Raw genomic sequence first — 26,370 nt, forward strand, 5'->3', positions numbered from 1 at the left:
AAAGTAGATATTGGGACTTACTGATATGCCCTGCACTATCCCCCAGCACTCCTTAGCAAGGAGAGTGCCTCTGGGCCCCCAGAAGGAGTGGAGTTTCAGGCAGAAGGGTGGGGCTGGGGCAAACACCACCCACCACCCCCTACAAGTGCTTCACAGCCATTGCTACTGTGGTAGCCAAGCATCCCAGAGCTGCAGTGGCAGCGACGCTAGAGCTCTGGTAGTGATCTGAAGAGTTCTTTAATGTCACTGCCATGTTTGCCCCTGTGCAAAAGATGCAGTGAAGTGCTGCCACTGTAGTGATTCCAGACATTGTGGCAGGACTGCTGAGAGGGGGGAGCAAAAGGGCTGTGATGTTACAATGGGAGCGGTGGGAAGTGCTGTGAGCTAGGCTACTAGTTCCTGTAGGTCCTGTTGGCCAGGAACAGGGAACCAAGGCCACTAGGAGCTGCCAATGTCTGTGCCTGCAGATGATCAGGTAAATAAACCATCTGACATTCTGCCAGACACTAACATAGATGAGACACGTGCCACTAGCATACCTGAAGCTACCTACCCTCACATTAATCATTGTATATCTAGCCTCCCTGTTCTGGGGAATGTATAACCTGATTTTTTTTAACCATTGTCAGTCATACCTTTGGCAACTTTTGTATGAAGAATGGAAGGCTCCTTGATAATGCTTGCTATGCTTTTGCTGCTTTTTTTCCTGTTATGGGAAGAGATACTCTTGTCTATCAGGATATTTATTTGTATGATGAGTTAAACTGTGTAAATCATTGTTTCACATTTGATATTATTTCTTAATTTAAAAAAACAAAGCAAAAAGGAAGAACAAAAATCCCTTCCAAAAATCAGAACCCGAATCGAAGGAAACCTCCCAAAAGCACATGAAATCCCCCTAAAATTGCCATCTGCTCCTGTCCCCTCAACTCAGTGTACTCTAGTCATTTACAGAAAGCTTACTTTTTAATATTTTTATAAACAGTGCAAAGTATTAATCATGATGCGTTAAAATAAATTAATGTTTTAATGAAATATTAATGTGTGGTTTACAAGCAAATCTACTCTATATGAAATCTGTATTATAGCTTGTGATTACTTTTGCATGTATATCTTTCATTACAGGTTGATGAAAAGGCTCTAAAACACATAACAGAAATGGGTTTCAGTAAAGAAGCAGCAAGGCAGGCACTTATGGATAATAGCAACAGCCTGGAAGCAGCATTAAATTTTCTTCTGAACAGTGGTAAACAGAAACCTACTCAGGGACCACCACCTAGAGGTATAACTTGTGAAGCTGTCTGTTCAAGTGAATTGTCTGTGTAATAGAGGGTTTGTGTTGCAAGCACAAAAAGATAATAATGGTCTTTGCTAGTGTATTTGGAGTTATACAGGAGCATATATATTTTTCTGTAGATGATATTGTATTCAAGACTTGGCCATGAATATTGGAAAAGTGTTATGTGTATTATATCTGTAGCTGTTCCCTAGTTAAGAATCACACATTTAAGTGTTCTTAATTGAAAATAATCCCATGTAGTTTGTGGATCTAAATATATTTTGACTCTTAAAGGCTGCAACTGTTCTATAAAATCAATTCCAATGAAAAGAAATGTAGAGTTTTTGTATATTTATCTGGATCTAAGTCATTTATTTGTAATACCAACAGGGAAAGGAAAGGGCAGAGGCCGATTAAGACCTGAAGACGAAGAAGAAGTAGGAAATGCCAGACCTTCTGCACCCAGCACACTGTTTGACTTCTTAGAATCAAAAATGGGTACTCTAACAATAGAAGGTATGCAGCTGACATTGAAATGGCCTGTGAAAGCAAGTTCAGATGTTATTGGCTTAATTTTTCTTCATTGTTAACTATCTTCTTTATAGATATTACTGAGTTGTTTTGTTGAATCAGAATAATGTTCAGAATAATTTTTTTAGGTGTGCCAAGGCATGTGCATATGTGCACCACCAGTAGAAACACGTGCTGCAGGCTCTGCTAATCAGCTGGACATCATTTGAATCTTCTCTGGGCAGCTGCCGAGGTGCTCGGCTTACAGGGAACGCTGCTTGTCAGTCACCCAAAATTGAATATAACAGGGACCATTACGCAAAGTAGTAGTAGTTAGTTACTTGTAAATGGAGGGTCTTCAATGTGTGTGGTCCCTATGTGTATTTCACTTCCTGCCTTCCTGTACCTCAGTTTCAAATCTGGCAGATTTATGATGGTGAAGAAGCTGGAGTCGTGGTTGGTCCACTCCACTCTTTATCAAATGGAAGGTTGGGGCACATACGTGGAGTAGTGGACACTTCTTTGAAATTCTCTAACTTTAGGCACATAGCGCACATGTGTAAACCTCAGTGGAATACAGAACCTTCAGTTACAGGTGAGTAACTTCCTCTTTCCTTGAAGACAACCCAATATCTGCTGAGGATTACAAAGTTTATCAGAAATTAAGGGAGATGGCATCAGACTTGGGCATTCAGGTGAAGGATGCCAGGGAATCATCTCATTGCCTGATTGATATTCTACCAATGGCAGGTTCACTTAGTGTGGCACTGCCAATCACTAAGGCTACGTCTACACTAGAGAGCTTTGTAGACAAAACTCATGGAGCATCTACACACAAAATGCATTTTGTTGACATAAACTTTAGACAACAGAGCATTAAAAAGATGGATCCTGTTTTATGTATAGACCTGATCTGTCAACAGAAGTTTTGTCAGAACATCTCATCTGACAGTAATTTCTGTAGACATGCTTCTAGTGTAGATGTAGCCTAAAACAATAGTAGAGCCTGTAAATTTGCTGTACTAGAGTCCATCCTCACTGCCTGATATTTGAAAGCATGAAGGTAACAATTCTTAGGTTCCCTCACAAAAGTTTTTGACTATCTTTACTCCCACCCATCTTCAGGATCAATACTATTTGTAGTGGCTTATGAGTGGGTGTATCAAGGGTATCAGGTTGCCACTTCAGTAGAGGCCAAGAAACTGAGCTTGTTTGTACTGTATTATGATTCTTGACTTGGCAGAAGGCACAAAAACCAGAATCTTGCAGAAGTTTTGGGTACCATCTCACCGAAAGCACTAGAACATCTGTCATATGCAAAAAGCTGAAGTTCAGTATCAAGTTTCTCTGGCACTGATGGCATACAGGGTAATTTTAGCCTCAACCTCCATGTTGGCACTATGGAAAAACTCAGCTGAATAGTGCAAGACAGCAGCTTCATTATGCCATGTGATGATGAAATATTTTGAACAAGTCTTGGCCTGCTGGAGGGCTTTTATATGTATGTTGTGCATTTAACTTGCCCTTTGAACAAATATGAGACAGTGGCTTCTTTATTGTGACACCGGAGTTACTTGAGGAGTACGTGATTTTGTATTAGACAGGTACAGTGCAATGGAGAATCTTTCTGGTAATATTTTGTCTTAAACATGAGAAGGGTGTTGTAGGTCTAGTAGTTTCTCATTATCCTCATAATTACATGTTCAGGCAGATGTTAACAATCTATGCTTTGTCTAGACCTTGTACCTTAGCAAAATTATGACCTATGCCATACAATGAATTACACTGACAGTTCTCGGCTGGCATAATGTATCAGTCACTTTGTTAGTAGCTGCTGGTATGAGAACGTCATGCAAGATTTGCACTAGCTTGTTTTTTGATGGCACATGTGCATTATTATGCAGCATTTGAACACTCGTTGTGGTACCATAGAGAACTTGTATTTTCCCCAAAGGGTATCAACATCATGCTACGATCTGTAAGGACACACCTGTCTGTGGTTAGCTCTGTAATAGTTCCTTGCTGCCTTCACTCTGACTTTCTTCTCTACATTTGAGCGCAGCTTTAGTTTGTTTTTCTTGAATGGAGCCCATTGATTTTCCCTGCAAGAACTTAGTTCATAGTACGGTCATTGTACAAAATCCTTTAGATTTCAAGGAGACCATTGCCAATAACAAAAGACATAATTGTACATAATGCAGTAAAGAATATGTGCAATTCACTAGGATATAGAATCCACTGTCCAAAAGGATCACAATGGGTTATTAGTTGATGAACAGATCGGTAAAAGCCCAAGCCTAGTATCATGAAAAAAGAATCTCTTTGTTTTTGTTCTGCAAAGATATTTATTCATGTGTTCCAGCTGGTTAAGGAGTGTTAATTTGAGCGATCAGTTGAGCTAGGAGGATCTGACTGCCAGGAAGGGTACACTCTAGCATCGTCTGTCGTGCTAAGTTAAAGGCAGCCTGTGATGGAATGCTGTGTCCGGGGTATACAGACCATTGAAGACACCTTCTCTTCAGCTGAAGCTGCAGTCAATGATTTTTTACCTCTGGAATGCATCTCTGTTTTGCATTATAACCAAGTGATGTCAGGATTAACAAATGTAGAATACTGTAGTCAATTCAACTATTTCATTGAAAACAGGACTTGTTGGCCCCTTCAAGAAGCAGTTCTTTACTGTCTAGCCAGCACTCGAGGCCGAGACTTGCCCCTTAATAAACTCCTGACAACAAACCATAATAGTAGTTACCTTTGCCATCTGCTGGATCATCAAGGAATAACTTACCAAGAGCAAAGCCTAATGCTATGCTTGATGAGGTCTAGGAGAAGCTACCAAGTTTCATTGTTTCATGTGACAAACAACCTTGTTTGCAATTGATCTGTGCAAGTCTTCCAAGTTGAGTACTTTACTGTAGTCGGTGGAGCCAGTGCTGTGCCAGCTACACAAGCAATTTGCTGAGAGTTTTCAAATCAGTTGCTAAACTGCTTCTAGTGATCGGGGTTTATATGTTACATAGTTGTTGTGTATGTGTTGAAAGCCTGCCTTCCACTCAAGCACTCATACGTGAGGCTTTGTGATAAATGGCAGCCTTCTGCTTCAGTTGCTTATTGTCATGCTAGTGCTAAAGTCACTTTAACCACTGATAAATCACTTATAGTAGAAGATCAGGTCAAATAGTAATATTTTTTTCAGGTTTGGCATCAGCTGCAGATCCATGAAACTCCCACGTACTTCAGAACAAATTGCTTTTCCATAAAAAAGTAGCTGCTGTAAACAGTCTCTTCATATTATTGTTGACATTGGTGCTTTCTTCTGGTTTTGATGGTGCCACATCTTTTCTAGATTTTAGGAATATGCACTGTGTTTAATTTCTGTGGGTGAGACTGCAGTTTCTAATAATTTCTGTTTGGACACTGATGTCTGAACCAGTTCCTTGTTACAAGTTTTTGGCACAATATATAGCCATCCAAGATTGTGACAGATGAAAGGAGATGGAAAAAAGTCAGTGCAGTAGTGGAGTTTAGGAATGGTATGGAAAAAGAGCCCGATGTGCAAGCAACAAACATTCCCACAGTGGCTACAGGTCCTGTTGGCCCATAGCAGTTGAAGCAAACTTTATTGCTTTACTTGCTTGCATGTGTCAGCCTGGGTAGTCTGATGGCTGTCTATGGGGACTGCACAAGCTTCTTCAACCATAATGATTTTGGAGAGGATTTTGCCTCTTCTTAGTGGCACTGTTTAATTTTGTAAGCCCTTGCTTCACCTTACTGCTGTATCCTGTTTGGAGGAGAAAGGACTTTTGAATGATAACATGCTCAGCCCATTGTATTATCAACAATTTCCATCAGGAGTGCTTGAAGCAGGGATACCACAGTGCAAAGGATTACACTTTGGAATTATGATTATCATTAAGTTGCCCATGGAATTAGACATACTTTCAGGTTTCTTGTTAAATACTGGCGCACAGTAATACATTCAAGATTTTACAGTTAAGACACAGTATAATTATGTTCAATATCCGATCACTTTCCACAGAACTGACTGGGTTTTCTCTGCTGTGTGCTGATTGCCTCTTTGTTCCAATCTTCTGCTTTCCCCTCTCTTAGTCTCATCTCTTCAGTTTCACTCCATACCTACTTTATCATCTCCCTTCAGCCCTACCTGTCTCTCTCGATCTCTTCCCCTCGGTGCCTTCTTCCCCTTCACCTTCTTTCCATTTAGCTTATCCACTCCTCACTAACTTCTGATGTACCCCTAAATAAGTCTGTCTTGTCAGTTCAGTAGTAAGCTCTTTAGGAAGGGGATTGTCTGTTACTTTGTTTTCTGCAAAATTCCTAGCACATTCTTGGTTGCAGCTAACATGATAAACGTAAGTAATGATGACATTAATGGTTCACCGTCAAGTGATGAGCTAATATCTCACAAAATGACATGTTAATTCTACAATTTTGAAAGGAAATTTTATTCATTTCCTACCCTCCAATGCTGAAAAGGAAAAAAGAAAGGAAGAAAAATCATTATAGTTTAGATATGAAGACTACCTAAAATAGTCTTGGAAGGCATATGCCCTTCTGAATGAATGACAAGGCTGGAGATACTATTAAAGCCAAAAAACTCCTCAAAATTTGGAAATGTAATCTAATGTAAATCAGTAGCAAAGCTGCTTACAGGACCATAAATTTACATGCATGTGAGAGGGAAATTGGAAGAGCCACTGTGTATTTTGAAGAGCAGATTGCTTCAGAGGTGAAAAGAGAGAGCAAGGTGTTCTGTAAGGATATCAGAAGTAGGAAGCTTGTGAAAGAATCGATGAGTTCTGGCTGTCAGAAGTTAGTGAAAATTCAAGATAAGCACACTGCTGAGAAGCTACATGATTTCTTCACATTTGTCTACATCACAGAGGATGTTAAGTTGTTATCTATTTCTCATTTAGAATATTTTGTTTAATAAAAAGAGAGAAATCAGAAGATTTAAGTAGTAAACTGACAGTTTACAAAGCATGTCACCTGATACAGATTATATACACCCAAGAGTTCTGCATGAATTGAAATAAGAAGTGTCTGATCTACTAAAAATGTGTGTGGTTTCTCACTCTAAATAACTGCTACACTGGAGGATTATAGGGTAGAAGTTCTGTACTTACGTTTAAAAATGTCTCTAGGGGTTATCTAGGGAATTTGATACTATTCGTCTTATATAAATACCTGGTCAGTTGGTTAATTAAAAGGAGAGTATTAAAACATTTTAAACCATGTTATGACAGTGTCTAACCAGTACAGTTTTTGAACAGGGGAATGGTCTTGGTGCAATCCATTAGAAGTCTTTGAACTTGTAAATAAAGTAGTGAATATCAGGCGGGGTGGGCTACAGTCAGGATCCAGACGCCCCCCCAAGGAGCTGGCCCACAGTGCAGTGGGGGACATGGATCCCTGAGTCCCACAGGCTGGACTGAGGCAAGCTGGGGCCAGATCCAGCCCATGGGCTCTGCCAGGGAGCAAGGAGTGGGAGGGCAGTAAGCAGCTCTGCACAAGGCCACTGGTGCTGCTTGCTGCTTTTTCCCCAGTGGGGGAGTGGGCGGGGAGGAGGAGCAGCTGTGCTGCCTGGAGGCTTTATGCTGCTACTCTGGCCAGAATTTCAGCCAATCAGAGCAGTGGAGGGTGGTGCCTAGGAGTGGGGGGAGGAGGAGGCACAGAGCTATGTGTGTGTGGGGTTATGACACAGGTAAGCTTCCCCCACCATCACCCATGCCCCTCAAGTGCTCCCTACTACTCAAACCCCTCCTGCAGTCTCCCTCCCACCCAGATTATCCACCCCCACCCAGACCCCTGCACTCCAAATCCTCCTGCACCCAGACCCCACCCCTCAGCCTGTTTCTGCACCCCCTCCAACCCAGAAAGCACCCAACTCCTGCACCCTACCCTGCCCAGAGCCCCCCTCATAGCTGAGTGTTAATTCCTTCAGTAGCCCCAGTGGATTGATTTTCACTCCCCAACCTATAAGAGGCTTATTTCCATATTGCTGTACATCTACCTCACAGGTTGGTTTTACTGAACAGATTTTAAAACTGATCTAATTCAACTTCTATGATCCCTAATTTACACATACAACTTACATTGATTCAGCTTATATAGATAAATTACCAATGTAAGCTAAATCAATAAAAGTAAGGGCTAAATCATATTGGGAGGTTACAGGAATTTAGCTGAATCAGTTTTCTGATCTGTGAAGTGAAACCAGTGCACTTTTCTAATACAGAAGAAGCTCTCAGGGGTAGGGGGAAATTAAATTAAAATGGGGGAAACTATGTAAGGGTTTGTTGGTTGACTATGGTAACAATGGAAGACATGCGCTTTATGGTAATTCGTTTAAAATCTGTTAGCTATCTCTGCTGTTATTAATTTGTTGATTAACCTGTAGATGGCTACAGTGCTATTTATTCATCTCTATTTGTACTTACAGCTGTGTCCTGGGGTCTAGAGGCTGCTAAAAATGTCTGATAATTCAAATCCCTGATATAAAATTATAATATTAAAATCCTGTTTGCTTCTGCACTATTGTGTATTGCTTTAATTTTGACGTTTCTTGTAAAGGATGTCAGAAGTTAAATTGAGGAAGTTCAGATGGAGGGGAATAAAGCAATCTAGAAAACTAAATCTTGTAGCTTTGCAGAAAATTCTGTCTCCCTTTTGGGAAGTCTCTTCAAAGAGAGAGGAGGACAACTTTTTAAATTTATTTTTTGTAAATGGTAATGGCAGATTCTTGCAATAATAGTTAGACCAAAGATTCAGTGAAGCAGCTGGCAAAAAAAACAGGTATCCTGCAGTATTTCCTTCAGCCTCAAATGTGGTATGAGCCATTCTAAAGTTCACCAAACATTTTATATGATATGCTTGGGTCTAAGTATTAACAGAAGTACTTTTTCTCATAAAATGTGATTGCAGATAATTGTTTTGCTGGGAAATCCTGTATTATGACAGTTACTTATATAATTTGAGCTTTATTGCAACAGTCCCATGTGTGCCTCAGATACATGATGGTGGGTAGCATGAAGGGGCAAAGGCTCTGGGCAGCATTTACATGCGAGGGGTTTCACTAGAAGCAGCTACATGTCCTTCCCTCCTTCCCCCACAACTCCTATTGGCCACAGTTCCCAGTTAGTAGGAGCTACCTGAAACGTGGAGCTAGGAGCTTGAGGAAGGACATGTCAGCACTTCTAGAAGCCAGAGACAGAGCCTGCCAACCACGCCAGTCTCCCATGCCCTTGCACCAGTAGGTGTTCTTTCCCCCACACCTCCCACCCCATATACCTGCAGTACCACCTCTCCTCCTCCCAGCACTTGTAATGCCTCCTGGGTCCCCTTGGAGTGCTGCAAGGACTGCTTCCTCCCAGCACCCCCAGGCCGGCAGCTTCCCCTGTGCTCCCACAGTCCCTCCACAGCTCTGCTGTGATTTAGTCAAGGGTAAAGTACAGGTCGTGGAGCTTTTTTTTTTTTTTTTTTTTTTTTTTTAATGCTCATGATGTGTCCATGACTTTTACTAGAAAATATCAGTGGCTAAAATGTAGCCTTGCAAATGAGCATTTGTTTTTGAAGTTTATTATTATCTCAATGCTGAGGGATTTACGTAGTTAATATTCACCAAAGTGAAAATATAGACCTTTTTGCAATGACTGGAGAAGAAATAATGTACAGAAGATTGTCTTTGCTACAGCAGTACATGCTGTGGATGTAGTGTACTTAAATTTTGGGAGAGCCTTTGACAGGGTCCCTCACCAAAGGCTCTTAAGCAAAATTAATTGTCATGGGATAAGAGGGAAGGTCCTCTCTTGGATTGATAACTGGTTAAAAGCTCATAAACAAAGGGTAGGAATAAAGGGACAGTTTTCAGAATGGACAGAGGTAAATAGTGGTGTCCCCCAGAGGTCTGTGCTGGGGCCACTCTGTTAGCCGATGGCCTGGTGAGATATCACATATGCCTTCACTTTGTCCAAGTCTTTAACTGCTAGGACAGACAGTCCCTTCACAGCGGGCAGCCAGGGTTATACTGAGAGCCTACTTCACCCGAGTCTTTGACTGCTAGGACAGACAGTCCCTTCACAGCAGGCAGCCAGGGTGGCTGACAGGTGCCCCAAGATTCTGCCCCGTGGAGGCGACACGACTCAACACCCAGCTCTCAGTACACCTCACCAGTGACCATGCTAATGCAGCCAAGACCAGCTTGGGTTCTTTGTTTGTGTTCGGTTTAGTACAGTAACAGGAGGAGTCAGGCTGAAACTTAAACAGTTACTGTTTATTAGATAAGAAAACTGAACTCTTATGGTTACAAGGCTCTTACTTCACTTCTTTCATTACAAGTAACTTACATATAGCAAAATAATTTTAGCTTACAGATCTGTTATTGAATGCACACAAAAGAAAAATACATAGTAGGTATAATTCTCACCCCTGCGTTATCCAATTTTGGCGTGCCCAGCATCTTTCACTCAATCCCTTGGGAAGAAGTAGTACGAGGAGGGCATCCCCTGGGACCTCGGGAGGCAAAGACTTTCCTGACCAGCCGGTATAGGTAATTGGAGCTCAATTAGAGTGGGCTGCCAGACCCTTCTTTATACCCCTTGGGTCACGTACACTCTTCCTTATCTTAAAGATGCCAATTGTGTTAGATGGTCTTTGTGATGCCAGTTCTCACAGAGGGGTTACAGAGACTTAATTTACACCTGTGTGGTGAAGATAACGTAGGCATTCTTTTCTTATGGGCGTGAGATACATCTCCTGGGATGGTGTGTAGGCATATCAATTGCCAGTACCAGACAAGGGCAGCCTGAGGCCCCGGTCGTCAGCTAGCCCGTTTGTCCTTGTTGTCTGGTTTCTGTCTGTTCTTCAGGGTCATGATGAGACAGCACATCTGTGCCCCCTGAAGCATCAAAGACTGCTCTCTCTCTCTCATGATCCAAGAGGGAGGAGGGGAGGGGGTTCTGTCTGGCTAAGCAGTCCTAGTCAACATATTCATAAATGATCTGGAAAAAGGGGTAAACAGTGAGGTGGCAAAATTTGCAACTGAGACAAAACTACTCCAAATAGTTAAGTCCCGAGCAGACTGTGAAGAACTACAAAAGGATCTTAGTAAATTGGTTGATTGGGCCACAAAATAGCAGATGAAATTCAATGTTGATAAATTCAAAGTAATGCACTTTGGAAAATATAATCCCAACTGTACATATAAAATGATGGGATCTGACTTAGGTGTTACCAGTCAAGAAAGAGATTTTGGAGTCATTGTGGATAGTTCTCTGAAGACATCCACTCAGTGTGCAGCGGCAGTCAAAAAAGCTAACAAAATGTTGAGAATCATTAAGAAAGGAATAGATAATAAGACAGAAAATGTCATGTTACCTTTATATAAATCCATGATACATCCACATCTGGAATACTGTGTGCAGAGGTGGTCGCCCCATCTCAAAAAAGATGCATTGGAATTGGAAAAGGTTCAGAAAAGAGCAACAAAAATGATTAGGAGTATGGCACATCTGCCATATGAGGAGAGATTAATGAGACTGGGACTTTTTAGTTTGGAAAAAAGACAGTTAAGGGGGGATATGATAGAGGCATATAAAATCATGACTGGTGTGGAGAAAATAGATAAGGAATTGTTATTTACTCACAACACAAGAACTAAGGGTCACCAAATAAAATTAATAGGCAGCAGGTTTAAAATGAATAGGAAATGTTTTTTCACACAACTCACAATTAACCTGTGGAACTGCTTGCCAGAGAATCTTGTGAAGGCCAAGACTATAGTAAAGTTTAAAAAAGAACTAGATAAATTGATGGGGGATAGGTCCATCAATGGCTATTAGCCAGGATGGGCATGGAGAGTATCCCTAGCACTAGTCCCTACTGGGGCTGGAGGTGTTCTGTCACAGCAGCTGGAGAATTTGCCACGGCCTTGAAGAGCTGCCACTGCCACCCAAGCCGCCACACACTCTTCCCAGGAGTGAGGGGGGGTGGGGGGGCGTCGTATGCAAGTGCTGATGCACCGCATCCATGGTGGGAGAAGCACGTGGTGGTGCCGGTGGTCCAGTCTGTGATGGAGGGTTCAGCTACGGTGGCTGGAAGCAAGGACACCTCCAGCCGCAATAGCGGTGGCTCTGGTAAGTCTCAATAGTCATTTGGGGAGATGGGGGGAGGGATTTAGGATTTTATGGACCCCAGCAGACTTCGAGGCCTGGTGGACATATGTCATTCCCTAAGTCTGATAAATTGGGGTCCTTAAAATTGAGAGATTAGTTTACTGACAATCTGATATATTTTCCTGAGATGAAATTTTCAGGTGGATAGCCCAACTGAGCTCACAAACTATTAGAAAGTCCTTCAATTGAACGACCAAAGAGACTGAATTTTGCATAGTTTTCTGATTTTTGAATCATTTCTCTCAGCTGTTAAAATTGAATAATTGTCAAAGTAATTCTCAGGTCTGTGTACACTCAGCACTTATGCAGTCTTTGTAAGAATGCCTGTGTTTAAACTAAAGATCTGGTCTAAAAGTATTTCATGGTGTCCATAGCAAGTGTATATTTTTCTGCATATGTGCCAGAGTCTGGTGGCAAAGTTCTAGGGCTGTTGAGGAAAATGCTCAGCAAAATTCACTGGTAGGGGAAAAATGGGAGAAAAATGGAGTGAAAATTGGAAGACATTTACGGGAGATTATAATGTGGCCAAAACCCACAATATTAATATATTAAAAATACAACTTTATTTGAAAGGACATCCCAGTTGAGTGGTGACATAAAAGCAGCAGTTAGAAATAGAAAATCAATATTTATCTAGACAAAAAAGCAGTCAAGTAGCACTTTAAAGACTAACAAAATGATTTATTAGGTGAGCTTTTGTGGGACAGACCCATTTCTTCAGACCATAGCCATACCAGAACAGACTCAATATTTAAGGCACAGAGAACCAAAAATAGTAATCAAGGTTGACAAATCAGAAAAAAAGGATCAAGGTGAGCAAATCAGAGAGTAGAGGGGCAGAAGGGGTGGGGGAGTTCAAGAATTAGATTAAGCCAAGTGTGCAAACGAGCCCCATAGCGACCCAGAAAATTCCCATCCCGGGTCAAACCACATGTTAATGTGTCGAATTTGACTATAAAAGAGAGTTCAGCAGACTCTCTTTCCAGACTGTTGTGAAAATTCCTCTTCAGTAAGATGCAGACTTTTAAGTCATTAACAGAATGGTCCACTCCATTAAAAAGCTGGGTGACCAGTTTGTGGATCAGGAGTGTTTTCATGTCTGTTTTGTGCCCATTAACTCTTTGTCTTAGAGAGTTTGAAGTCTGTCCAGTATACAAAGCATTTGGGCATTGTTGGCACATGATGGCATATGTGATGTTAGTTGAGGAACATGAGAATGTGCCCGTGATTCTGTGAATTACCTGGTTAGGTCCAGTGATGGTATCTCCAGAATAGATATGTGGACAAAGCTGGCAGTGGGCTTTGTTGCAAGGAAAAGTTCCAGGACTGGTGTTCCTGCAGTATAGACTGTGGTTGTTGGTGAGAATCCTCATAAGGTTTGGAGGTTGTCTGTAAGAGAGAACAGGCCTGTCACTTAGGGTCTTCTGGAGTGTGGCACCCTGATTAAGGACAGGTTGTAGGTCTTTAATAATGTGTTGCACTGATTTGATTTGGGGGCTGTAGGTAATGACCAGTGGTGTTCTATTCTCAGCCTTTTGGGGCCTATGTTGGAGTAGTTGGTCTCTGGGTATTCATCTAGCCCTGTCAATATGTGTTTTGTTATTTCTCCTGATGGGTAATTCAGGCTTCTGAATATTTGGTAAAGATCTTGTAGTTTTTGGTCTCTGTCACTAGGATCAGCGCAAATGCACATTGTCCTCCCCTACCAACACCAAAAGAAGAAGAACTCTATGTGGACTCCCCCTGACGGTCGTAGCGTAAGTCTGGATTTCTACGTACAATGCTTCCACGTGTGTGCTCAGACTGACGTTATATGCGAACAATGCCAAATGAGGCACAATCTCAACTATGCTGAACGCTATGCTCTCCAGAGTCTCAAAAATAACCCAGACATTATAATCAAAATCAGCTGACAAAGGGGGTGCTGTTGTTATCATGAGTAAGTCAGACTATGAACAGGAGGCAGCCAGACAACTCTCCAAGACCACATTTTACAGACCTCTCTCCTCTGATCCCACTTTGGAATTCTAAAATAAAGTACAACTATTACTACTCGGGACCTTATTCACTCAGACACACCATCTGAGCCCCAGCCTGGATTATTCTGTTTACTTCCCAAAATCCACAAACCTCGGAACACCGGTCGCCCTATCATTTTGGCTATTGGCACCCTTGCCACCGGACTATCCAGTTATGTGGACTCCCTCCTCAAACCCTATGCCACCAACACTACCAGCTATCTCCGAGATACCACTGACTTCCTGAGGAAATCACAAAATATCAGAAAAGTTTCTGACAACATCATCCTTGCCACCATGGATGTAGAGGCTCTGTACACTAATATGCCACGCGAAGACGGATTACAAGCGATCAGGAATACCGTATGTGATGTCACCACAGTCTCATGTATGACTTTGTCTCACCCACAATTATTTCCGATTTGGGGACAATTGATACCTCCAGATTATGGGCACCCACATGGCCCCAAAATATGCTAATATATTTATGGTTGACCTGGAACAACGATTCCTCAGCTCCTGTCCCCTATTACCCCTCCTCTACTTAAGATACATTGATGACCTCTTTATGATTCAGACCCATAGTATAGAGACTCTAGAAGAATTCCACAGAGACTTCAACAGTCTGCACCTCACCATCAACTTATGCCTCGATTACTCCACATGAGAAATACATTTCCTGGACAGTACAGTACAAATCAAGGATGGCCTGATCGGCACCACCCTCTACCGGAAACTCACTGCTGACTATACTTACCTACACCCTTCTAGCTTCCATCCTGCACACATAACTAGATCCATTGTTTACAGTCAAGCCCTTAGGTACAATCACATTTGTTCTGGTCCTACTGACAGAGACCAAAAACTTCAAAATCTTTCCCAAATATTGATAAGCCTGCATTACCCACCAGGAGAAATAAAAAAACAAATCAAAAGGGCTAGATGAATACCCAGAGACCAGCTACTCCAAGATACGCCCAAAAAGGCGAAGAACAGAACTCCGTTGGTCATTAGCTACAACCCCCACCTTGATAATTTTCCTTCACCTAGATAATTTTTTTCTGATCTGTCAACCTTGATTACTATTTTTGGTTCTCTGTTCCTGAAATATTGAGTCTGTTCTGGTATGGCAATGGTCTAAAGAAGTGGGTCTGTCCCACGAAAGCTCACTTAAGAAATCATTTTGTTAGTCTTTGAAGTGCTACTTGACTGCTTTTTTTTTGTTTTGATCATATATAGACGAGCACAGCTTTCTCTCTGTTACTATTCAATATCAAGTGGAATAAAGAGGAACTGGTATGAATAAAGACTTTTGAAGTGAAGCAAATTGGTTAGGTCAGCTAAAAACATCAGGTAAAATCTGTGGTTGGCAGGTCTAAAGACAATATGAAGCATACTGGGAACAAACAAAATCCTGGCAATGGCATAGGTCCATTACTCAAGGTATCATTTCTGATAGTGAGGTAGAAAGGCAGAAGTGTTCAGTAGAATATTTGTCACATTTTGAAAAAAGCAGAATGATAAACTTGTATTCCTTTAGGATGTTGAAGTATTTTCTAGACCATTTATAATCTACGAGTGTTATAAACTTTTTTAAATTGGCAGGCCTTGATTACTCGCACTCAAGAGTCCTTAAAGAGCTAGCTGGCAGAGTAGATTTCTGACCACCTGATCATATTTAGTAGATGTTGGAATACTAAGGAAATTCCAGAAGACTGGAATGTACTCAAAAAGTGCATGCAGGGTGACGCTGCTGATTGTAATGCAATTAGCCTTACATCAATCCTGGGCAAATTATTGGAAAATTGATATTGTACCCAATTGATAAGGAATTAAAGAATAGAAACATGGAAGTCAACATGTTCTTTACACACCAGATTGATTTATTTCTTTGATGAGATTACAAGTTTGACTTGCTAAAGGTAACTGCATAAATTAAATAGACTGAATTTGTTTGTAAGGCTGACTTTGTTAGATTGTGGTTCTTTCAGTGTAACAGTATAACTCATTTTTAGACTGCTCTTGGTTTGTTACAGTAAATATGTAGAGAAAAGAAGAGCCAATTTGGATTTTACAATATTGAACTGAAACCTAATTCTGAAAGGTCCAGATTGTCAAGCTTTGGAGGCATGAGAATTTTCATATATTGTTAAAAGGATTTAATTATTCCATATGCCAAGTGGAATGGAAATCCAAATAATCTTTTTAAATTATGCTCGTTTCTCTGATACCATGATAAAACAATAAAGATTTTATGTGTTTCCACCACCCCATTTGGTTATATAATACCCGTTATATTAGAAATATGTTGTTTTCCAAGATGTAAAGCCAATATCTTTGCCAGCTTTGTTACTAAAATTTGTGATGTGTTTAAAAAACAAAAGGGGGGGCTTACGTGAGTTCCTCCAAGAACTTAATTACAGACAGATTTAGCTGTTTCATGTTCTGAGAATGCTGCCAAAACCCTTCTACTTAAAAGCTTCTATTTTCTGCTTCACTGTTATGCTCTTCTGAATCTTTCTGCTCCTCTGTGGGTTGGACATTAATTGCACACCTCAGAAGCAAAATGTCTGTCTCTTAAATGAGCACTTTTTCTGGAAGGGCAGTAGTCTTTAGGGGTAATTTATAATTTGAATTCTGCATCATTAAAAAAAATCCTTCTTTTGACTTTAACAATGATCTTGAATTAAATAAAATAAAAGGATGCATTATCTAAAATAGTAATGTTCTGTAAATGTTCGTTGAAATTGCAATCAGTAAGAGAAGAAAAAAAAATGACCTGAAACTAGTTTGTATGATGATGTATAATTGGGTTCCCCAGGAACAAATGAAAGTCCACAGTGTCACAGTTCCTGCTCTCCCCTGTTCCTCTACTGGAAGTAAATGTTGTCAGCCCTATACTGGTAGGAAATGAATTAAACCTGCACGCAAATCATCCAGGTTGTGGGGGCAGAGTCAGTATAGCATTGTCTTTCTCTCGCCTATTGTTTCCCACTCACTTGTGTTGTAGAGAGTGTGGTGTGCCCCTACAGCAGCTACTCTGCCCACCTTGCACAGGCTAATGATATGGCTTGACATCTAAAGGAAATTATGGTATACTTAGTGACCCGCTTTCTCTCTGGTTGGGTATTAAAGGAGGTTCAGGCTTGAGCCCTTGCTATCTCATTTTATAGCATGCACTGTATTTAAGTAATTTGAAACTCCTTACACAATCTGTATAGATGTGGGACTTACTGAGATGGCTGTAAAAAGACAGAGATACAAGCCTTTTAAATATAGTCCCCAAGTGTAATACTATTGATTACGTGACATCCAGAACTGTATGCTTAATATTGTTGGGGTTTTATAATATTTATCCTGAAAAAAATGTGATAAAAATTGTGTATATGCACACTTGTATCTGTTATGTGTGATGGATCATTATGCCTCTCAGTCATCTATTAGGATGGTTTATATTACTTGCTCCCAACTTTTTTGGTTCTCAGAAAAATAGAAATTCATACATATGGAAGCAGGGGGCTGCCTTGATCTAAATGTAGTGTCAGATATTATAGGCAGATGTGTGTGGGATAGTTCCACTATGCCCATGACTAGTAACATCCTAGGTGTGATGCTGCTGGTAGCTTTCCTGTTCAGGGATTGTCAATTATATGCAGTTTATACGATTGGTTTGTAGTGGAATTTCATTATTCAAATCTAGCATGTGGAGTGCTATTGATTCTTTATTGTACATTGTTTATTTTGGTAATAAACCTTCTGTATTTGTCATTGTATACTTAAGTGTATGTTTCCTTGTGGTGTTAAACTGCAACCCCTCTCCACCTCCCCTAAAAATCATAATTGGTAGGAAAATTTCAGAAACTGACAAAACAGCAAGTATTTCTGGTTATTTAATAATTTAACCCCACAGTAAGTAAACTCAAACACCTGTGGAAGTATTCCAGTTAAAATATTACATTTATTGTCATTATGGTATGAACAGACTATACTGCAAATGGTCATCTTTTTCAGACTACCATAAAAATTATTTTGAAAATGTCCTATGCATAGAATTTCTGCCCAACCCTAAAACAAATACAGGAGTTAAATATAAACATAATATCTTCTAAGTTTTCATGCAGCTATAAATACATGTCTCTGATGTGCCTCATGGCAAACTGTTGTTGAATAACTGTCATTGATTTAAGAAGAAAGTGTCCTCAAACCATATGAGCTCATCTCTTACCAATATGAACTCTGAAAACTCTTCTAAAACTTACTGCATTCAAATTGTTTAATCTTCACTTATGTTAGGAGACAGTTCGTACGTTAAGCAATACTATGTTTCACAAACTTAGAATAAATTACATGTTTTTCTTTAGGAATGTGAAAAATTACTGTCATTTTACCACGGTGGAGAAAAATCAAGGATTGTTTTTAAAAAAAAAAAGTTTTTTTTTTAATTTTGTGTTTAAATTGTGTTAAAATAAATCTGTTTTAAACTGAAATCTCAATTTAATACAAAATATAAGACCTAAAATACTTATTTCCTACAACATATAAATAAAAAAAGAGGTTGACACCATAAGCTCACATGAACACTTTTGAGTTAAAGGCTGCTTTTCTGTATAAATAAAAATCAGGAGAAAACACCTGCCTTCTGATGTCAAGCTGTATCAGTATGGCAAAGAAGGTAAACCTGAGGTCTGGTCTACGCTAGAGAAAAAAGTCAGTCTCATAAATACAAATCTAGATATGCCATTAGTGTAACAAGAATCGATGTATCAAGATCAGTTTTGTTCCCTAGTGTAGATCTGGGCTTTTGGGCTCACACCAATGTTCCTTACTCCACAAATGTGGCAAAATCAAACTCTGGAGGATCGATCGAGGCATGCTGAATACCAGGGAAGTATAGACATATCCTACATAATTTAGGAAGTTGTCTCATTTTCAAGAGACTTAAAGTTCCAATCACTTTCCCTTTGGCATATTTGAAAATTTTCCTGGGCTGACCTTAAATAATTATTTTAAGTCACTATTATAGATAACCTGTCATTTTATAAATCAGTTATTCTTAAACATTAAACTTACTTTCTTAAAAGCATGGTATCAATCATGACAAAAATTATCTGATATAAATGAGCAATATATCAGTCATCATGTTATAACATACTTAAAGGGTTTACAGTGTTTACTTGTATTGGTCCCAAGATATGAGAGAGACAAGGTAGATGAGATGACACGTTATTGACCCAACTTCTCTTAGCAAAAGAAGTAAGCTTTCAAACTACAGGGAGCTGAAGAAGAGCTCTTTGTAGCTCAAAAGGTTATCTTTTTCACCAACAGAAGGCCATACTAAAATACATAGTTAATAAAAATCTGAAAAATGTTGCTTAAATAAATGTCATTCTCCTATACCCTCCTAGTAGCATGTAGATGTACTAAATCCAGTATAAAAGTGTATTTAGTTACAAATTGACATGTTTAACAATTGCATTAACCAGTGAGAATAGACATTTTTGTGGAGAATAACTCAAGAACAAATTGACATTTTATTAAAATCAGTTATTTAAATGGAACCTTTTCAGTTGGCAATTTAAATAAGTAATTGATTTGCTGATTTAAATAGCGTGGATCTAAATCAATGTACCTTGCATTAAACTGTTAAAAAGAACTAAACGAATTGCAGGTGTTCTACATCCTGTGGGTATAGCTATGCTGCAGCTAGAGACACATGCAGTAAATTGCCATGGATATCATTAAATAATTGTCTAGGAAAACAAAATCAGCTTACCTTGGAGCATATTCCATTTTCTTACACACTGTTTTTGTAGTATCCCGTGTAACTTAGAATTCTATAATTCTCAATTGTTAGCAGTTAGTACTTGGTATGGACTTGGTTAAGCAAGGTGCATAAGCATGTGTTTAAAGTTAAACACATGAATAGTCCCATTGGTTTCAGTAGGGCCCTGATATGCTTACTTCCCTTGCAGGCTTCTGATATATTTTGGCACTTTTCTGGTAATGCCATTTCTGTTGATTTTATGGCTTTCCTTGATGTGTACTTGTCTGTTTATATTTTTCTCACAAAACTTCATTGCTATTTACCAATTTATTCTTGCTCTACATAATTCTGGTATAGTGTTTAAAAATATGTTTGCATATATAAGGCTTCACAAAAAAGCTTTATTAAAAAATGTACTCAAAGAATTAAATGTACCTTATTTTCAAGCATTTTCTAGCAAAAGAGACCCAGGAATAATAACCTGCCGTGTTCATCTGATTGCCTTGTACGTGAACAGGCATTAGGGAATAGACAATATTAAATATTGAAAAGGTGGTAGAAGCATATAAGAGCATTGGTAGTCCCCAAGGCTTTTTTTTCTGGCAGTATGTCCGAATAGTGTGTACCAGCACCTCCTTTCCAAGGTTCCTTCAGCTGGGGCTGTTGGTGGGGCTCCAGGCCTCAGCTGGCTCCCAGCTGTGGGGTGCCAGGAGCTGGAGGCCCGCCTCCTCACTGCCCCTCTGGTAGCCCCATCTGTGGCAACCTGGGCAGTGAGGAAAGCAGGGAACTGTACCGACTCCTCTGTTTTTACAGAAAAAGCACTGGTATTACATGATAAACTCTGAAGGTTTGTAAAGTTTCTAGGTAGATCACTAACTTTTTCATATGAAGGTCTCCCTGGTACATCCCATTTAAAGGTTTATCTATTATCAATTTTTCAGATACCATGTCTATGCCAATTTGCTGCCAAAGAGAAGAGGTTAAAAAATGACCTTATTGTATCTAGAATAGTTTGATATCATCTACATCTTGCTCTGAAGTAGGACACCTTAATTAAAATTGGAAATCTTCCTTTTCCCTTCAGTTTCTCCCCTTCCTTTTCTCCATATTGGGATCTTTATTTTTCTCCTCTTTAAAATGGCAGATGTTCAAGTAAATTGCCATTGAGAAAAGACGAGTGGTTTCTTGCAAATCTCACACCAACACTTTCATGTTAGTAGGTGTTTTGGTGGAAGTACTACAGAGAGTCGTACGTATTTCCCACTGGCTTTGGAAATGATAATATCATACCTAAACCCAGCGATCTTCCTGTTAAACACGGCGTACTATTCCATTGCCACGCTGCAGAAGTGAACACAAAGTGATTTTCTAAATTAATCATAGAACTGCTGTGTCTGACACGTTATTTCTTAAATCTAATTCTTTGTATACTCTAAATTGTTCGTGCCATAGATTAATTGTGCCAGTAATTGAAAGACATTATTGTGTTTTTCTTGTAGAACCCAGATCACAGTCTCATCCACAGCATCATATACAACATCGACTGCTGAGTACAGAGCAGAATGGTATAAAAGACTACACCCATTCAAGACATCTTCCTCGAAATGATAATAGACAACCAAGAAATGAGAAACCACCTCGTTTTCAAAGGGATGTTCAAAATTCACGACAGGTTTTGGAAGGTAGTGGGTTGCCAAGAAACAGAGGTCTTGAAAGACACAGCTCCTTAGGACCAGAGCAATGGACTGAAGACAAAAATAAGTGTGATAGATCTTATCCAAGAAATGATAGGCTAAAGGATATTGTCTATCCCACAGCTACTTACCAGAGTGATGTTGCTTTCAGAAAGAGAGATAATTCTATGCAAAACAGACTAGGAAAAGGGGCTTCATTCATGGAACTCGGAGAGAATTCCAGTGGTCAAGATAACATAGATAACAATAATCAGAAACGAGGAAAAAAGGAAAACCAAATACATAATCCTGACAATTTTTATGACCGGAAAACACGAACAATAAGTAATGAAACTTTCAGTTTAAAAAATGAGCAACGTTTTGGTATGAACAGTGACTACCAGAATCCCATTAGAACTGATAATTTTAATGCATTACCAAATGGAGATATTGAACATCCACAGAAAGGAAGACGAGTAGGACCTATTAAATCACCAGGGCCCAATATTGCTTCACCTTTTGAAGACAAAATGTTGTATTATAACGCTGGTCCCAAAAGGAGATCAGGGCCCATCAAACCAGAAAAAGTATTGGAACCATCTTTTCCTGTGGAGTATGGAAAAAGCTGGAGGCCTGGGGATGAATGTTTTGCTCTTTACTGGGAAGACAACAAGGTATGCTATAGTCAAATAGGAAATATTCTAAGTTGTATCGATAAAAACAAAAGTGATGGTAGCTTAAGTGTATGTGTGTGTGTTTGTGTGTGTAATTTCTGACTCAAGGTGTTATCTTGTTACCTAGGGCTACATATGTGAGGTATGTGACATATTAAGTCTTGGGGTAGGAAAACTGAATTTCTTGCTTTCCAGAGTGGTCTTCATGACATTTTTGACCAATTTTAATACCCTGTGGCCATGAAATTGACCAAAGTGAACTGTGAGTTTAGAAGGGCCCTAGGTATTGCCATGCTATCACTTGGGTTTTTTTTTAATCTTCTCCTCCCCTTTTTTTTATAATCTGAAAATTAAAAAAAAATGTTATTTTGGGGGGAGTCTTTGTTTGTTTTTTAATTATTGATCTAACAGCTCAAGTTTCAAATAATTTAATGTCTATTTTTTCAGGTATTACTATTGTGTGTTAGGTATTATGTATTTTATTATTTTAACCAGTCAGTCAGTGGTATAAATGTACACAGTGGGAACTGGCCAGGCCAGTTTGGCAAAATTAAACTTTTACAATGTGATTTTGAAAAAGAAGCAGTTAAGGGTTGTTGTTATTTTAATCTATCCCATTGGCTTATATGACTGAGACAAATGGTCAGATGTGCGTACACAAATGTTTACAGTCATGAGAACAAGTTAATACGGTAATACCAGGGGATTGCATCTGTCATATATATGTACCTATTTGGAAGTGACATGTATGTCATGTGCACTGATGTATGGATGGAATTTTTTGAGAAAAACAGTTTAATTGTTGTGTGATGTTTGATGCTCTGTGGATAGTCAAGAACTCACAATACTGATGGAAAACATGTTAAACAGGAACATTAATTTGTTGCTTGCTATTGATGTAATCCTGTGGCAACTACCAGACTAACAGATATTTTGGATCATAAGCTTTTGTGGGCAAAAGCTTTTCAAACCTGTGCTGTCGCAAGTGGTTGTTTAGAAAGACCCTGTAGCCAGCTGGTTAAGAGCAGTGGTGATTGACATTACTCTGTAAAACAATGATTTCTTAATACTCAACTCTATTAAGAGTGGTGGGACATCCTCCAAAGATTTGTTTCAGGCTGGAGGTTATCTGAAGATACATCCTAGACTGTTTTATACAGGATTGGTGCTGAATGGGGAGGATTAATTTAACCATTGATTTGAACATGTATCAGCTTAGTTCTGTGTTCTGGAAGAAAAAGGCTAAGGTTAGTTCCTTTCACTCTTGCTCTAAATCCCCTTTAAGACCCTTGCAGAAATGAAATAAAAGTGTTTTTGTCCAAACTTCTTGCTTTGTTAAAAGTTAGAAAAGTGAATCTGTATTCTTCTTCTGTAAATCATTCTAGAAAGGCAAACTAGTTGTCATCTTGATATCACCTTTCTGTCTCTCATAATGCGGCCAGGTCTTTCCTATGTTTTAAAACTCAAGTCACTTAGACATTCTCTTGGTCTAGAAATGCTTATATTATATTTATAATAACCTGACTATGTTCTGCGTAAAAATTCCAAATGCATTGTAAATCTCAGCTTTGTCTACACACTGTCTTTATTCCATTATGTGAAAATGTCCATTTCAATCATACACATGTAAATCTGCATTTGGTTTCTGGTACCTGAAGATATGGTACAGAGATCTGTTTAAATGTAATAAATTTAAAATTGTTTAAAATATATTTTAAATTTGTTTTATTTTTATTTTTTAATTTTCTTGCAATATTTAATCCAATGTGTTATGACTGTGAAATTTCTCTTTAAGTTTTATCGGGCAGAAATTGAAGCTCTTCATTCTTCTGGAACAACTGCAGTTGTTAAATTCTGTGATTATGGAAACTATGAAGAGGTGCTACTAAGCAACATCAGGCCCATTCACGCAGAGGCATGGGTATGTGATAACACATTGTATGCAAAGGTATAGACTACATTATTTGTATAAAATACGTAGCTTTCAACATGAGTACTCCAAAGGGTGTAAATGTAATGGCACTGTGTAGAAAAAAAATTTAAAGCTGAATAGTTTTGCCATAGTTATTTAAATAAACACACCCTAAATAAGAGAAAAGCATCCTATCGTACCAGTTTCAATGTATAATAAAATTGAATTGCAGTGTTTTGAAAATGAATGCTATTATTTACTTGGTAGAGAAACAGTGATTTGTATATGCACAATGGGCATTTTATGCATATTTTATTCTCTCAAGTTTGTGTTTATGTATGGAATATAATGTAATTGTCAAAATAAGATTTTTGGTTCACTGACTTGGTTCTTGTGATTTAGTACATGTAAAGATCAGGGGAAAAAAGCCTTTCAAATATACATAAATATTCCAGAAGATTTTATTCTGTGTATCTGTGTAGATTAAAAAAAAATTGTTTGTATCATGATTTTTTTTGTTTTGTTTCACTTATTTCTTCTTTGCCAAATATGCCAGAACTGTGTGATTATCGAGGCTGTCTTAGAATATATTGGCTTTACATCATCCAATTTTTAAAAGGCTTTGGAAATATGAAGTGCTACATTTAGGGGGAAAAGGGGTAAAAAGTGAGTTCTCTTCTAAGGTTCTTATTTGTTGTCTGAATACATGTACAGAAGTTATTCTTTGTTGCTTGTGTAACTAATTTCTTATTTTTGAGGGTGTTTGTCATCCCTAGAGACCTTGACTGTTGTTAGTGTTGTTAATGACCCTTACTTCCTCCATAGTTCCTAATAGGCATGTTGGTAACTTTGAGATAGAACAGTCACCAAGTGTTTACTGCCAACTGTCTTTTTCATCTTGAGTTGTTACCTGTCATTCTGTGGACTTCCCTTGTGGATTTTGTTTTTGTTTGGCAACACTACAGGAATTCAAACCTTCTTCTAATTTCTGCATTAATATTCCTGTGATGTCTCAATCATATTTCCACTGGTTGAACTGCTGCTTACTACTCTTGACATTTAAAAACCTTGCATTTTAAGGCACCTAAGTCCCTTCTCCTGTCTTCTGTCTTTGAGTTTCACCACAAGCTGATAGTTGGTCTCAAGCTGTTTACAGAAAAACCTGAGATTTTGCTGTTTTGCTGCTCAGATAATCTTATAGTTATGAGTTTCTTGAATGAGAAACCTACTTGCCATTTGTTATTTTTATGTTCTGATGCTAAATCAAATCCTCAAATCCTACCCCACCCCACTCCCATATTTATAAGTGTAAGAGTTTGGCAACATATACAACAATGCAAAGTGAAGTTCTAGTGCCTTGTAGTTCACCATAAAATTTGAGATTTTGGGCACTTGATCTAGTTTATAGTATTCTCCAAACTGACTGCAGGGATTCCTTTCCATCAGCCATTTTCTATTGTCAATGAGTGGTTATGCTCCTTCCTTTAGAGAGATTGTCTGTGTTTAACCCTAGTCTTTCCCACATAATATTGGCTCTTCATTATCTGTATTGAAAATGTGTTGTTACATAGAGGTGTCTCCTTTTGTCCCATGCTTCAGCTCTGGTTCCACAATACTGCTTTGTTCCCCAAGATGTATTTAAAAAGCATCTTTTGCAGCAAGAATCAGGGCTGATAGGAGTAGCTTTAAAGATCTGACTCTTTCGACTATGCTGCAATAATTCCTTAGTACTTATTTCTCCTAAACACTTTCTTGGTGCTCATAAGCTGAATCACGTCCAAAATTTCTCAACATACATCTAAACAGAGAAAATACTTCTCTGCAAGGTAACAAGGCTAAACTGTCATGTCAGCAGCAAAGTAGGAACCACTAAACTGAAGGCATATGAAAATCAAGCTTAACCATTGTTGTTCTGTTTCTTTTGGTTGACCTATTGTATTATTACCCCAATGATGGTGTGATACTGCTGATATACTGCTTTCTTAATTAGCATAACTCACAAACTGTTCATTGTATAAATGTAGTGATTCTTTGTGTATCAATGAGAAGATTTTTCTCATGGCTAGAATAGATAAAGAACCAGGATTGCTGTAGTGAAAGAATCTTGTCTTTGCTGGGAGGTAGAGCCCTTCTGTCTTATATTTCTGAGATTCCCTGTAATTTCTGTGTCATCTGAAGAAGTGCTTGCAGGATGATCTTAAGGTTGCTAGAGGTATGTATTACATGTCGAAATCTATTGCTGCAGAGTGATAGTTTAGCTGTAGTGTTCTTCCATCACCTACTTTTTTCTGGGTCCTAGTATGTTTCTTTTGAAAAACATTGTCTGACAGCTAACATACTGATTCCT

General features: G+C 39.0%; 1 protein-coding gene across 5 annotated transcripts in view; it reads left to right on the top strand.

The window, feature by feature from the left end:
- Positions 1-26,370, top strand: part of TDRD3 (tudor domain containing 3) — a 345,653-nt gene that overhangs the window by 183,072 nt on the left and 136,211 nt on the right. For 4 of the 5 annotated variants that reach the window (XM_074988725.1, XM_074988707.1, XM_074988737.1 and 1 more), the window contains 4 exons: positions 1,126-1,282; positions 1,670-1,795; positions 21,264-22,111; positions 23,907-24,059. In XM_074988725.1, the coding sequence (XP_074844826.1) occupies positions 1,126-1,282; positions 1,670-1,795; positions 21,264-22,111; positions 23,907-24,059 (1,284 nt within the window). The remainder of the gene's footprint in view (positions 1-1,125; positions 1,283-1,669; positions 1,796-21,263; positions 22,112-23,906; positions 24,060-26,370) is intronic. The other variant, XM_074988715.1, reaches the window with a different exon arrangement.

The sequence above is a fragment of the Carettochelys insculpta genome, chromosome 1 (genome assembly GCF_033958435.1).
Source record: "Carettochelys insculpta isolate YL-2023 chromosome 1, ASM3395843v1, whole genome shotgun sequence".
Lineage (NCBI taxonomy): Eukaryota > Metazoa > Chordata > Testudines > Carettochelyidae > Carettochelys > Carettochelys insculpta.